Genomic DNA, 14,495 nt, shown 5'->3' on the forward strand with positions numbered 1-14,495 from the left:
ATATATATATATATATATATATATATATATATATATATATATATATATATAATTTATTTATTTTTATTTTTTTCAGAAAAGAAATTATAAAAATTTATACTTTTATTTAGCAAGGATGCTCTAAATTGATAAAATGATGGACATTTATAATTTTACAAATTATTTCTATTTCAGGTAAATGCTGTTCTTCTGAACTTTATTCATTTTTTGCTGTTTTTAACATAATAATAATAATAATAATAAATGTTTTTTGAGCAACAAATCAGAATATTAGAATGAATTAGAATTTCTGAAGGATCATGTGACTGGAGTAATGATTCTAAAAATTCAGCTTTGAAATCACTGGAATAAATTACATTTTAAAATATATTCAAATAGAAAAGTTATTTTTTTTTAAAATGCAAAATTTTGCTGTGTTTGCTGTATTTTGAAACAAATAAATGCAGGCTTGGTGAGCAGAAGAGACTTGTTTAAAAAACACTAAAAATCTTACTGTTCAAAAACTTTTGACTGGTAGTGTATGTTGTCTGTTGCTTTAAAGGCTTGAGCTCGAGTGGATTATTTTTATAATTCTGTATCTAGAAAAAAAAAAATGTTCTTAAAGTGATTCCACCAATATCGTTCCTCTGTGTCATCATTGTTATAGTTGTGATCTGGACCTTGCTATTCTTATAGAATTAGAACGATTATTTAAACATTGTAGTTATCGTCCTTGGTGTGATCTGGCCTTAACTGTGTGACCCTATTTCACTCTCTCTTATCTGCCCCAGTACTTCTGTAATCTGTTTGTCTGTCTGTCTCTTCATCTAATTTGTCCGTCTCTGTCTTAAAGTCTAGTTTGCTTCCAATTTCACTCTTTATCTCAACTGCCCAGTGGAGCAACATTGCTTTTACTGTAATGAAAGCCTAAAAGCTGGACATCATATAGCAAAGCACAGTTTTCCAACTAAACGGCCTTCCAATTACCGCTTCTCAGGCCGAGGCTATATTTGTACCATGAAATCATTGTCAAACACACACATACACCTACTCCTTACAGCTTTATTTCACACTCTGTTCCACTTGTCTGTACTGAAAATATCTTCCTGAAAAACTCTGCCTTTTCCCCAAATGCAACCTTGCTGTGTTGTTTTTGCGTCAGGTGTGTGTGGAGTGAGCGAGCAGAAAGATGAAGGGAGTCGTCAGACCGATTCGCCGTGTGGGGCTCAGACTCAGCCGGGCCAGGCGGGACTCTGCGAGTGAGTGACATCATTGTTACCATGTTGACGGCATCTGTGGTTCCATAAGGAACCTTTAAAGAATTAGTTCACTTTCCTGATAATTTATTAATCTCCATGTCATTCAAGATGTCTTTCTTTCTTCAGTCGAAAAGAAATTAAGCTATTTGAGGAAAACATTCCAGGATTTTTCTCCATATAGTGGACTTGAATGGGGATCAAGGGGTTGAAGATCCAAATTGCAGTTTCAGTGCAGCTTCAAAGGGGCTCCTCACGATCCCAGCTAAGGAATAAGGGTCTTATTTATTTAAATGATTGGCACTAGCTCTGTGATGCGCGACTTTACGCATTACATAATAATTTTGGTAAATGTCAGACACCGTTAGTTCTTCATCTGTGTAGTAGGGCGAAAAAACCTCAATACTTTTGCCTACGTCATGCCTTCATGATTACGTAATGTGTGAGGTCCAGCTAGTGCAAGACAAGCATTTGTGTTTAAAAAGTATTGAAATTTTAATTTATTTTCGATCATTTTGCTAGATAAGTCCCTTATTCCTCGGCTGGGATCGTGTAGAGCCCTTTGAAGCTGCATTGAAACGGCAATTTGGACTTTTGGCTTTCCAAAGCCATTGGCTCCCACTGAAGTCCACTATATAACGAAGAATCCAGGATTGTTTTTCTCAAAAACCCTCATTTCTTTTCGACTGAAAAAAGAAAGACATGGACGTCTTGGATGACCTGGGGGTAAGCAAATTATTAGGAAATTTTTACTCTGGAAGTGAAGTAATCCTTTAACATTCATGGAACCTTTCTATCCATTCTATAAAAGGTTCTTTAAAGTGGAGAAAGAAAAAAAGAGGTTCTTTTAATAACTGAACTTTAGTAACAAAACACAAAAAAATTAAAATTTGCACTTGGTTGCATCATTTTTGGCAGTGCCATCAACTCTATCAATGTGAATCATTTTTAAACCAGTCTTTCTATGGAATAACTGCCAATAGCCAGAAGTAAAAAGCTCAAAGTAGGCTATAAATGAATTTCAACATCACCACCGCTAAGCTTCTGACAGCTCTTTCAGTCTTTAAGACGTACAAGTTTGAGTTGGAAACGTTTTGCAAGACCACTAGTATATTCTTAATATGGGGCCTAATGGTTAGAGAGTCGGACTTGTAACCCAAATGTTGCAGGTACAGCACTCTCTCCACCCTCAATACCATGATTGAGGTGAGTCCCTTGAGCAAGGCACCGAACCCCGGGCGCTGCAGTGATTGCAATATGGCTGTCCACTGCTCTGGGTGTGTGTTCACGGTGTGTGTGTGTGTGTGTGTGTGTGTCCACTACTGTGTGTGTGCACTTGGATGGGTTAAACGCAGAGCACAAATTCCAAGTATGGGTCACCATACTTGGCCTCATGTCACGTCCTTTACTTTCCTTTTTCAATTAAGAATTGTGCATGCACTTGCATAGGTTAAACGCAGAGCACAAATTCTTAAAAGGTTCTTTAAAGTGGAGAAAGAAAAAAAGAGGTCACATCCTTTACTTTCCTTTTTCAATTAAGCTGTGTGTGTGCACTTGGATGGGTTAAACGCAGATCACAAATTCCAGGTATGGGTCACCATACTTGGCCTCATGTCACGTCCTTTACTTTCCTTTTTCAATTAAGCTGTGTGTGTGCACTTGGATGGGTTAAACGCAGAGCACAAATTCCAAGTATGAGTTACCAGACTTGGCCTCACGTCACGTCCTTTCCTTTCCTTTTTCGAATAAGCTGTAAAAGGAGACTAGTGAGTATGAGTTTTCCTGCTCAGTGTGATGGCGTTTAATGTCTTGGAGAATCTCTGTTGTTGCATTTAGTCACCTGTTAACAACACATAAAAGGAAAAGATTTTGTTAACCACAGATGTTATTTCAGACTTTCAACAACAAAAACAACAACAACAACAACAAAAAACATTAAAAAACCTAACTTAAACCAAACAAAAAAAAAAAAAAAGACTTCAGGATGATGGAACCAGCAGTGCAAAAAATTATTTCTGGTTTTAGACTCAGCACTCTATAACATGCAGACTCAATACAAATGTTTGAATATTTGGAATATGTCAGTGCTATTATGCAATATAGTATTTAAATTGCCACATTGTGAGTAAACAAAAATTGTAATCACATTTAAATTTTGACCGCAGTTGGCTCTAGTGTTAAACAGGATTAGTGAGACACTGAGAAAAACGTCAAGATGCAGTGAAGTGGCCAAAGACATCTGTTGCCACAAAAATTTCCTGATGATTAACTCACCCACATGTCATCCAAGATGTTCATGTCTTTCTATCTTCAGTCAAAAAGAAATTAAGGTTTTTGAGGAAAACATTCCAGGATTTTTTTTTACATGTAGTGACTTCAATGGGAGCCAATGGGTTGAAGGTTCAAATTGCAGTTTCATTGCAGCTTCAAAAGAGCTCTACACGATCCCAGGCAAGGAATAAGGGTCTTATCTAGCAAAATTCAGTCATTTAAAAAAAAAAAAAAAAAGAATTAAAAATGTATATACTTTTTAATGACAAATAGTCATCTTGCACTAGCACTGCGGTGCGCGGCGTGATTACAATCACGTTGGAAAGGTCACGCATGGTTAGTTCTTTGTCTGTGTACTTCGGTTCAAAACAGTAGGGTTTTTTCTCCTCCAACTTCAAAATCATCTGACATTGTTTTACCATTTTTTGTAAAGGGCTTTTGACTTTCTTTGCATGTTCACTTTGCAAACACTGGGTTGGTACTTAGACCTACACTGCTGCTCAAAAAGTTTGGCATCAGTAACACTTGTGATGTTTTTTTAAGGTCTCTTATGCTCATGAAGGCTGCATTTATTTGATCAAAAATACAAAAGAAAACAGTAATTTATTCCTGTGATGCAAATCTGAATTTTCATCAGCTGTTACTCTAGTCTTAAGTGTCACATGATCCTTCAGAAATCATTCTAATATGCTGATTTATTATTAGTATTATCAATGTTGGAAACAGTTGTGCTACCAAATATTGTTTTGGAACCTGTGATTCTTTTTTTCAGGATTCTTTGATAAATAAGTTTCTATCAATGTAATCATCTATGCTGTCACTTATTAATTTAACACATCCTTGGTGAATAAAACTATTTCCTTCAAAAAAGAAGTGTATATTGTTAGAAAACCTTTCTGTTTTAAATAAATGCTGTTCTTTTTAGCCTTTTATTGATCAAAGAATCCTGAAAAAAGTATTACAGGTTCCAAAAACATATTAAAGGAACACTCCACTTTTTTTGGAAATAGGCGCATTCTCCAACTCCCCCCGAGTTAATAAGTTGAGTTTTACCGTTTTTAAATCCATTCAGCCGTTCTCCTGTTCTGGCGATATCACTTTTAGCATAGCTTAGCATAGATCATTGAATCCAATTAGACCAATAGCATCACATTCAAAAATGACCAACGAGTTATTTGTCCTATTTAAAACTTGACTCTTCTGTAGTTATATCGTGTACTAAGACCGGTGGTCATTTCTCATTAAGACCCTTAAGAATCATATCAACTTTAAAGTCCACTATATAGAGAGAAATCCTGGAATGTTTTCTTCAAAAACCTTCATTTCTTTTTTACTGAAGAAAGAAAGTCATGAACATCTTGGATGACATATGGGTGAGTAAATTATTAGGAGATACCTTTAATAAATAAATAAAATAGTGTTATCCTCTGTATTTCAGAAAGCATTATCGAGAGTACCTGGTCAGCCTCATTAATGGCCATTCTATCGACCCCGCCCTCCTTTATGCTCCCGATGAGCTGATCGTGGCCTGCAGGAGATACCATGTGGACGCCAGACAGGTGGATGGAGAAGATGAGAGAGCTTACTCTGCTAGACTGCTTAAGGTGGGCTGATACTGTCCATTCTTCAGTCAGTAAGCATGACTTCTGTCTTTGTACAGCTATTAAACTCTTTCTTTAACTTTCACATCTGCAGAAACTCATGGATGACGTGCCTCTGGGTGACAAGGTCCCTCGCAAGAAGTGAAAACTTTCTTTTTTACCATGATCATTTAATCTATTTTAACTGTAGCTCTGTTTTATGATATGAGCTGCGAGGGTGACAGAATGTTAAACACAGTGCTTCCCTGTTCTTAATGTGATGTAGTTGCACACATTTGCACAATGCACACACTGGTGTATGTTTTCTTTTTCTCTAAGCTTTTGTGATTGAAAATTCTTCCTTTTAATCATGTTTTGATTTTAATCACCCTTAAATAGCATTATAGCTGTAACTTGATTTAAAAAGACAGTGATTTAAAAACACTTTGACAGCTATAATAAAACCACTTACGTTTATTAGTTTTTAAATGTAAGCATCAAACGTTTTAAATAATTTTAAATGGTTTTATGGGTTTAACTTTTAGTTGATTGTACTTTAAGCTGTTCATTATCAGATTAACCAGCAGAATGATAGGTGTCAAAAGACATGCAATCAAAGTAATAATGGCATGATGTTTAAAATGTGGGTCTATATGTAAATATATATATATGATTAAACATAATTTATAAAATGTTGACTATAGTGACTCTTTGTGTTTCAAAAAGAGCAAAATGGTCAATAATCCTTTAAGACAAAGCAGAAAAACCACAAGTCACGTTGACGTCACTCGATCAACATCTCAAAGACATCTTCTTTATTACTTTTCCATTTAGTCGTATCAAGGTTGCCTCTGAGATCGGAGCCTTAAAACACATTTTTGCTCATCTCTGTATAAGTCTTAAGCCATTTACAGTGGGGTTGTAGTCAGGGAAACCACTGATCAGATGCTATTTTTAGTCGGAGGACATTTGTGCAGCCAGATATTCCTGAATTTATGAATTTCATTTTTGAAGCTCATGATCGTGGAAGAGCATGGGCCATTTTAAGCAGAAATTATAGGCACACATAACGAGAAAGTCAATGATATTTTTAAGAGGTCGTTATTCTTAGAAATGAGAATTACATGCACTGTAAAGTTTTATGATGCTGATTGGTCACATACAGTAGTTGATTTAATTTTTTTTTTTTTTTTTACTTTACACTATTTGTTCCCTTAAATTTGCTATATAACTTTACCTATACATGTGACCCTGGACCACAAAACCAGTCATAATGGTCAGTTTTTTTTAAATGAGATTTAAACATCATCTGAAAGCTGAATAAATAAGCTTTCTATTGATTTGTTAGGATAGAGCAATATTTAGCTGAGATACAACTATTTGAAAATCTAAAATCTGAGGGTGCAAAAAAATCCAAAATAAAAAAGAGAAAATCGCCTATGAAGTTGTCCAAATTAACTTCTTAGCAATGCGTATTACTAATCAAAAATTAAATTTTGATATATTCACGGTAGGAAATTTACAAAATATCTTAACAGAACATGATCTTTACTTTATCCTAATGGTTTTTGGCATAAAAGAAAAATCAATAATTTGTCCCATACATTGTATTGTTGGCTAGTGCTACAAATACACCCATGCTACTTAAAACTGGTTTTGTGGTCCAGGGTCACATATAATACTCTGTTTAGCTGATGTTCACCAATGTAGCCTTCTTCAGAAGCACACTTAACTGCTCAGCTGTGAAATATTGAGTTTCCTATCAGGATATAGGATATCCTACCAGCCACTTATCCCGCCCTAATGAGGGCAGTTTGCGGCACGACAAGGTATAAGATATAACTGATGGAAAAACACAGCTGTTACAGTTGCCTTTGTGTGACAACTATTCTTTTGAGTGTGTTTGAGTGTAGTTAGTGTGCAGATTGCTTTGTCCTGTTTTTCAGCATATTGATTGGCTCTGCAGAAAGCACTGACATAATAAGAAATGCATGATGGGATATGGCGATAGAGGAAACCCCATGAGGAGCAGAGGACGGACTGACACATGTTCTGAGGTAATTGTCTGTGTGAGGACACAGCAGTGAAAAGAGGTGCATATTGATAACAAAGAAGCCTTTATGTTATTAGTTTGAGAGATTTTGGTAACTTTACAATAAGGTTCAGTTTAGGTAGGCCTAATGTTAAAGGGATAGTTCACCCAAAAATGAAAATTTGATATTTATCTGCTTACCCCCAGGGCATCCAAAATGTAGGTGACTTTGTTTCTTTAGTAGAACACAAAACGATTACCGATTTTTAACTCAAACCGCTGCAGTCTGTTAGTGATTTAATGGCAGTGGATGGGCACCAAACCTTTAAAAGTAAAAAAAAAACATGCGCAGACAAATCCATATTACACCCTGCGGCTCTTGACGATACATTGATGTCCTAAGACACGAAACGATCGGTTTTTGCGAGAAACTGAACAGTATTTAGATCATTTTTTACCTTTGATATACAGCAATGTCCAACTCAGCTCAGCATCTGGCGCGTTACCTGTGTACGTGCTCTGGCGTAGTATACGCAAACGACGGAAGGGGAAATCGGTGAAAAGTCAACAGACCCGGATGAGTTCGTGCAAGTAAACGTAATCTTTTATCTTTAAATCAGTTTGAACAGTCAGGATAAACGCAAGTAATTACCATTTTGAATAGCCGCTATACCCACAATCTCTGTGCTCTGTTTAAACAATGAATGTCGTATACACGCGACAGATCGCTTCCGGAGTTTGCGTATACTACGCCAGAGCGCGTTCACATGTAACAAGCCGGATGCTGAGCACGCGCTCGGGACAGTTGTTGGACATGGCTGAATGTCAAAGATAAAAAATGATATAAATACTGTTCAGTTTCGTGTCTTAGGACATCAGTGTATCGTCACGAGCCGCAGGGTGTAATTTGCATTTTTGGGTGAAATATCCCTTAATTTGTGTACAAACGGAACCTTATTGTAAAGTGTTAGCAATATTTTTCATGTTTTTCAAAAAAAGAGGACATAGGATGGAGAGGGGGGGGGGGGGGGTTGGGGTCCTATTTTTGGTATCAAAATATGTCATTTCCATACCAAAACTACATTTTACAGTTGCAGTTATTCAGTTTGATCATAGACACAGCTAAAAAGCTTCCAACCAGGCCATCCTTCACAAAACTAATATCTGCAGTTTTATCACAGGTAGAATGCAAAATGTTTCAATACAAGAATACAACAACAATATCATCCCTGTTCCGTGGAAAAAAAAAAATATGGATTTGGCAACCCTACATCCAACACCAGTTGCATCCAAAGCGATTTAAATACTACGCATATTGATAGCAAAAATTATATTCAACATTAGAATGTTTGCGGGAGTGGGATTAAGAAAAGTCAAGTGCAAGGCTTTAATACAAAAACGCACACAATGAATGGCGAATGTAGAAAGCAAAAGCCGAATCCTGGACATTTTGGGCGATTTAGGACATTTTTTAAGTCCAAAAAGAGGAGGTATCTGAGTTCTGATCAATTTCGCTTGAGAACAGAAACAGTCAAAGCAGGGTTAAAGTTTAAAATCAGGGTCGGAAAATAGGGCTTGTGGCAAAAATGGCCCATAAAATCAAGACAAAGGGGTAAAAAATGCCCTGCACATTTAAACAATGTATTACGGCTGTCGCAATTAAAAAAAAATGTAAACGTGTCAATTTGCGGAATTAGGGTTAGATTAAGATTCACGCACACAGAATTTACTTGTACGCGCTGTTTTGAGCAGCGGAGAGCCTTATAACCAATCAAACGCGATTCTGTTAAATTTAGCAATGCATTGACCAATCAGAGGCGCTTAGATTAGTCAGCGCTGAAAACGCCAGAGCTGATGAGCGCGCACGCTGCGAAATCCCGCATAAACAACACAGTGCAGGTACGATGTAAATATAAATATTAATTTCGTAGCTTCAGTGATTATAACGGGGTGTGGTAGACTTGGCTTATGTCGTGGACTGACAAGCTTGTCTATGTATGAAGCCAGAATTTGAAAAAAACGTTTTGTATTGTTTTCGATATGTCGATATTAATAATCAATATTACAATATTAAGAACAATAATCTACAATAATCATTTTTGTCATACTATTGCAGCCATAAAGTCCTGTTTTTACATGTCTCCTGTAATTTAGATAAAATTTTAAACTTTCTATTGTTATTGACAACAGTTTGAAATATTGATTAAAGTAATTGGATACATTGACATTGGTGTTTGACATAAAGACAACATATGTTTTTTTATAATGATAAAAACTACCCTTGCAAATGGAAAAAAAATGCCTCTGGAAATCAATTCCAGGGGGCAATATTGCCTCTTAATGGAAAAGTTCATTTCTGACCCTGTTTAAAATGCAACGATGTAATCTGTTACAATGCAAATTGTATTACATCACACTGTCTGCGACTGAGGCCGTGGTTCAGAGTTTTACCCTGAATAAGCACACTCGTAGTGGCTTTTTCTCCACGATTACGACAGTTGTGGCAAGCTGTGACGTGACGTCTAACTTGTTTTGACAGATGGCCTCTCTGGTGCGGGGACCTGTGTCTCTGGGGCTTTTGGGATAGATGAGGTTCTGGTCTGTAGCAGACGAGGGAGAAGGAAGAAAGAGACAGAAATGCAGCCTAGCCCAGCTGGGTCTGTGATTCTGCTGAAGTGTCTCCACATCTTTAACACCCCGAGCCACCACTCCCTTAGTGAAATGGAGCTAGTGTGGTGTGCAGTCGCAAGATATCTTTATAATTAGCTCTATTGCGTATTTTCATGCAATTTCATTTTCTCATTGATTTGCATATTTCAATGTTTACATTCCTAATGCTCGATTCATCAGTGCATGATGTTTCAAATATACTCTAACTCCGTTTTCATAGTCCAGTGGATAAAATCAAGCCCCACATATGCTATTTTACTTGAAAATGTTCAATTATATAAGTAAACTGGTTTTTGAATGGCATTTCGTGTTGATTCCTGCAAGCTCTTAGTGTAGCAGTGTAGATACTGTATGTGTACTGTATGCTCTCAGTAGACAGATGGGACAAGGAATGGGCCTTAGGAAATGGGTTATACATCACTAGGATCATTTTGATATGTCTTTAGGCCTTCTTTCTTTTTTAAGGTATCAAATCTGGATAGAGCCATTAATAAAGCCAGGAGAGTCATGGATATCATGATACAAACGAACAGTCAGTCTAGCTGTGTTAACAATGTTTGTGCTTTGTGAATTATTCATTAAAAGGCTTGTACGCAATTTACACCAATTCTATTTAATTATTATATTTATCATTTGTACACACCTGTTTTACTTTTTAGAAGAAATTACTTATCCTCTGGGGTCATAAGGGTTATGGTCATCTTCATTTTGCATGGTTTTTGAAATGTCAACTTTGGGGTTACTATCCACATGCATTATGGACTCTCAGAGAAGGATTATTTTTCAAAAAAATCTTTGATTATGTTCATCTGAAGAAAGAAAGTCACAACCCCATGGGATGATGTAAGGATATGGAAGCCTGTAAATAAGCCTGTCCGCCACTAAATAAAAAATAAAAAAGGTAATTGTGCGTTTGCATCTCACAATTCTGACTTTTTTGCTCAGAATTGTGAGTTAATATCTCGCAATTATAAATTTATAACATGCAATTGTAATTAAGTCAGAATTGAGACATAAACTTGTCTTTTTTTTCTTCTCAAAATTAGACCTTATAACTCAAATTACAAGTTCATGTCTCACAAACTGCGAGGCACAAACTCACATTTGTAAGAAAAAAAGTAAGAATTGTAAGTTTTTATCTCACATTCCCTACTTCATTTCTCGCAATTGTGAGTTTATATCATGCAAGTAAGAATTGTGACTTTACATCTTGTAATTCTGACTTTATAACTTGGAATTGTGAGTTAATGTCATGCAATTCTGATCTTACAACTCGGAATTGCGAGTTTACATCTTACAATTGTGAGAAAAAGTCAGAATTGTGAGCTTATATCTAGAAATTCTGTATTTATACCTCACAATTCTGAGGGAAAAATCAGAATTGAGAGACAAACTCCCATTTGTGAGAAAAAAGAATTGCGAGTTTTATCTCAATTCTATTTCTCAGAATTGTGAGTTTATATCATGCAATTCTGAGAAAAAGTAAGAACTTTAGATCTCAGTTCTGACTTTATAATCCGCAATTGCGAGTTTATATCACACAATTCTGTTCTTATAACTCGGAATTGTGAGTTTACATCGCGCAATTCTGACTTCATTTCTCAGAATTTCAAGTTTATATCTCGCAATTCTCCTTTTATAACTTGCCATTCTGATTGCATTTCTCACAATTCTGAGAAAAAGGTCAGAATTGCAAGTTTATATCTTGCAATTCTGACTTTATAACTGGCAGTTGCGAGTTTATATCTCACAATTCTGAGAAAAGAAGTCAGAATTGGAAGACACAAACTTTCATTTGTGAGAAAACTCAATTCTAAGAAAAAAGTAAGAATTGTGACTTTTTCTTACAATTATGACTTTATAACTCGTAATTGAAAGTTTATATTTCGCAATTCTTACTTAATTTCTCAGAATTCCAAGTTTATATATCGCAAATCTAAATTTATAAGTTGCAATTGTGAGTTTATATCTCACAATTCTGAGAAAAAAGTCTGAATTTTTAGATAAAAAGTCGCAATAACAGCCAGAAACCTGGCTTGCATATAAGGGTGAGTACATGATGAGATTTTTTTTTGGACTATATACCTTTAAAGTTGATTTTAGCCATTCTTGTGAACTTAGTTGATATCTTTCCATGTTAATCAGAGGTTGTTGTTTTTTTTATTCTTGGTAGTGGCTTGGGTTTTTATTTCTGCTGTGGAGTCAAGCCGGGTAACTCCGCCCACAACTAAGCTAATTGGAGTACAAAGGAAATACTGATATTTTATGACAAATCACTCATGTTGCACATAAACGTCGGTTAAAAAATACATATGTATTTATTTAATAAATTAATGATTTGTGCTAAAATGTCCGCTTGGTTTTTATTTCTTTTTTATTTTCAGATCTTGGACGTTTAGAATCTGTCTGGTGAAACATCATGAAAACACAAGGTATGTTAAGATATTTTACTGTTTTCGTCTGCAATGCGTTGCTAAACTGAAAGCGCGAAAACAGAGGCGACTGTTCTGATTGGCTGCTTTGTGATTGACGTGGAAGCGTCGGAGTATGTATTGCGTCATGAATGTTCTTGTGTGTTCTGGCACGATGTTAGCCAGTAAATTAGACTGGTATGCTTTGTAGTACAGACTGCAGACTTTGGTCAATACACACCGAAATTGAGAGTGGGGTCAAAACCTCCAGAATGGAAGCAGGGGCTTTTTAACATGCACCGCGCCTCTCCTTTGACCTTCATTATCTTGCATAACCAGATAGCAGCGCAAAGCAAATGTAGTGGTGGAATGCTGATCAACCAACTGTATCAAAATAAATTGGCACCAGCAGTCAAATTAAAATGAGAACATTCAACGCTTCACAAAACTTAAGCACCATATAGGCCTATTATGTGAACTCCAAACCACACTTGTGATAGGGAACAGATAAACAATATTGTAAAAGTTTTATTTCAGTAATGATTAAACATTTGAATACCATCCTGACTTGATTAAATTCTATTACTGAAAAAAAAAATCCTTTCCTTTCTGAGCATATCCTAAAGGGGGATATAAGATATTTTGGCTGAATCTATTATATTGAAATGAGCAACTGGGGCTTCATGCTTGCTGGCTTTCTGACTGGCATTATCTACAGAGCTTTGACTTTCTAGGCTGCAACTATTATTAAGACACTCACGTCTGTTTTGGAGCTGTGCAGTATTCAAAAGTTGCTGATATCCCACAGGACAATCAAAAGTTAGAGAGAGGCAGAGTAAAGAGAGGGAGAGACAAAGGTGAAAGAATAGTATGGGCACTGGAAAGCTTTCTGTGAAAAAAGACAGCTTCTGGAATTGTCACACTCAACTTGAATGAGGAAGCCAATTCATTGCCCTTTAATGTTAGCACAAAATAAATGTTAACCTTACCTGTTTTCTAAATGCACTTCGAAACATAAATTAAGATTTCTGACCCTGCTTAGTCAGCAACACAACTGGCCTACCACATTCAAGACAGAAAAAGACATTATTAAAATAGTCCATGTAACATCAGTGGTTGAACTGTAATGTTTCGAAAACTGACAATGAAAACGGCAATTCACACTGACACGTTGATCTAAAAATGGGCTAAAAGCACAACCTCCCCTACAGTGGTCACAAAAAGTATTTAGATACTTAAGCCACAATTTAAATGTAAATTTATTATAAGAAAATATCAAGCACACTTTTCGATCAAAACATTTACACAAGATGAAGTTTGTTAGGTGTCAAAATAAGAAAATTAAAATTTTGTTTAAAATTGAGTCTTACACTTAATGGGTGTCAGTTTATTCATGTTTCTTGGTGTTATTTTGCTAGGACTGAACTTGAAGGAAACTGACTTCACACAACTGAGAAAAATAGCACTAATTGGATAAGACTAATTACTAATTCAAAAGGTGGCTCAGAGGTTCATTCTTTGAAAAGCTAGCATTATTGATTTGTAGACGCCACTTTTTATTTATATATATATATTGTAAACTACCATTCAAAAGTTTGGGGTCAGTAAGTTTTTATTTTTTTGCAAGCATTCAGTACTTTTGTTCAGCAAGGATGCACTTTTTTTAAAACTTGAAAGAAGAAAGAAAGTCACAGCCCATGGGACAACATAAGGACTTTTTTTCTCCGAATTGTGTGATATAAACTCACAATTCTAAAATTTGTAACATGCAATTGTGAGTTATTAACTCAGAATTGAGATATAAACTTGCAATTCTGAAAACATATCAGTCTTTTCCCCCCTCAAAATTGGACCTTATAACTCACAATTCAGACTTTACATCTCACAATTCGGAGGGAAAAAAGTCAGAATTGCAAGATATAAAACTCACAAATGTTAGAAAAAAAAGTCAGAATTGGACATTTTAAACTCGCAGTTGTAATTAAAATTTCTCAGAATTGCAAGATACAAACTCTTGAAGCAATGTTTATGTCATGCAATTCGGAGAAAAAATGATTAATTTTGACTTTATATGTCGCAATTCTGACTTTATAACTCGCAATTGCAAGTTTATATCACAATTCTGAGAAAAAAAGTTCAAATTTTGTCTGGCCAGAGGAGATCTGCCCGCCTGGTTTTACCCAAGTTTTTTCTCAATTTCTGTCACCGACTGAGTTTGAGTTCCTTGCCCATGTTGCCTTTGGCTAGCTTAGTTAGGAACACTTAATTTCTGGCAATATTGTCAACTTAATTGCAC

The 14,495-nt window shown here is 35.7% G+C and overlaps 1 protein-coding gene across 1 annotated transcript; it reads left to right on the forward strand.

Moving 5' to 3' along the window:
• Positions 1–1,141: 1,141 nt before the first annotated feature.
• LOC141317134 (E3 ubiquitin-protein ligase RNF31-like) lies at positions 1,142–5,782 on the forward strand (the record flags this gene model as incomplete). The annotated part of the gene is made up of 3 exons (XM_073832944.1): positions 1,142–1,238; positions 4,945–5,110; positions 5,202–5,782. Coding segments are annotated over 3 exons (314 nt in total), but the record flags the coding sequence as incomplete, so codon positions are not given.
• Positions 5,783–14,495: the final 8,713 nt, after the last annotated feature.

The sequence above is a fragment of the Garra rufa genome, unplaced genomic scaffold, assembly GCF_049309525.1.
Source record: "Garra rufa unplaced genomic scaffold, GarRuf1.0 hap1_unplaced_373, whole genome shotgun sequence".
Classification (NCBI taxonomy): domain Eukaryota; kingdom Metazoa; phylum Chordata; class Actinopteri; order Cypriniformes; family Cyprinidae; genus Garra; species Garra rufa.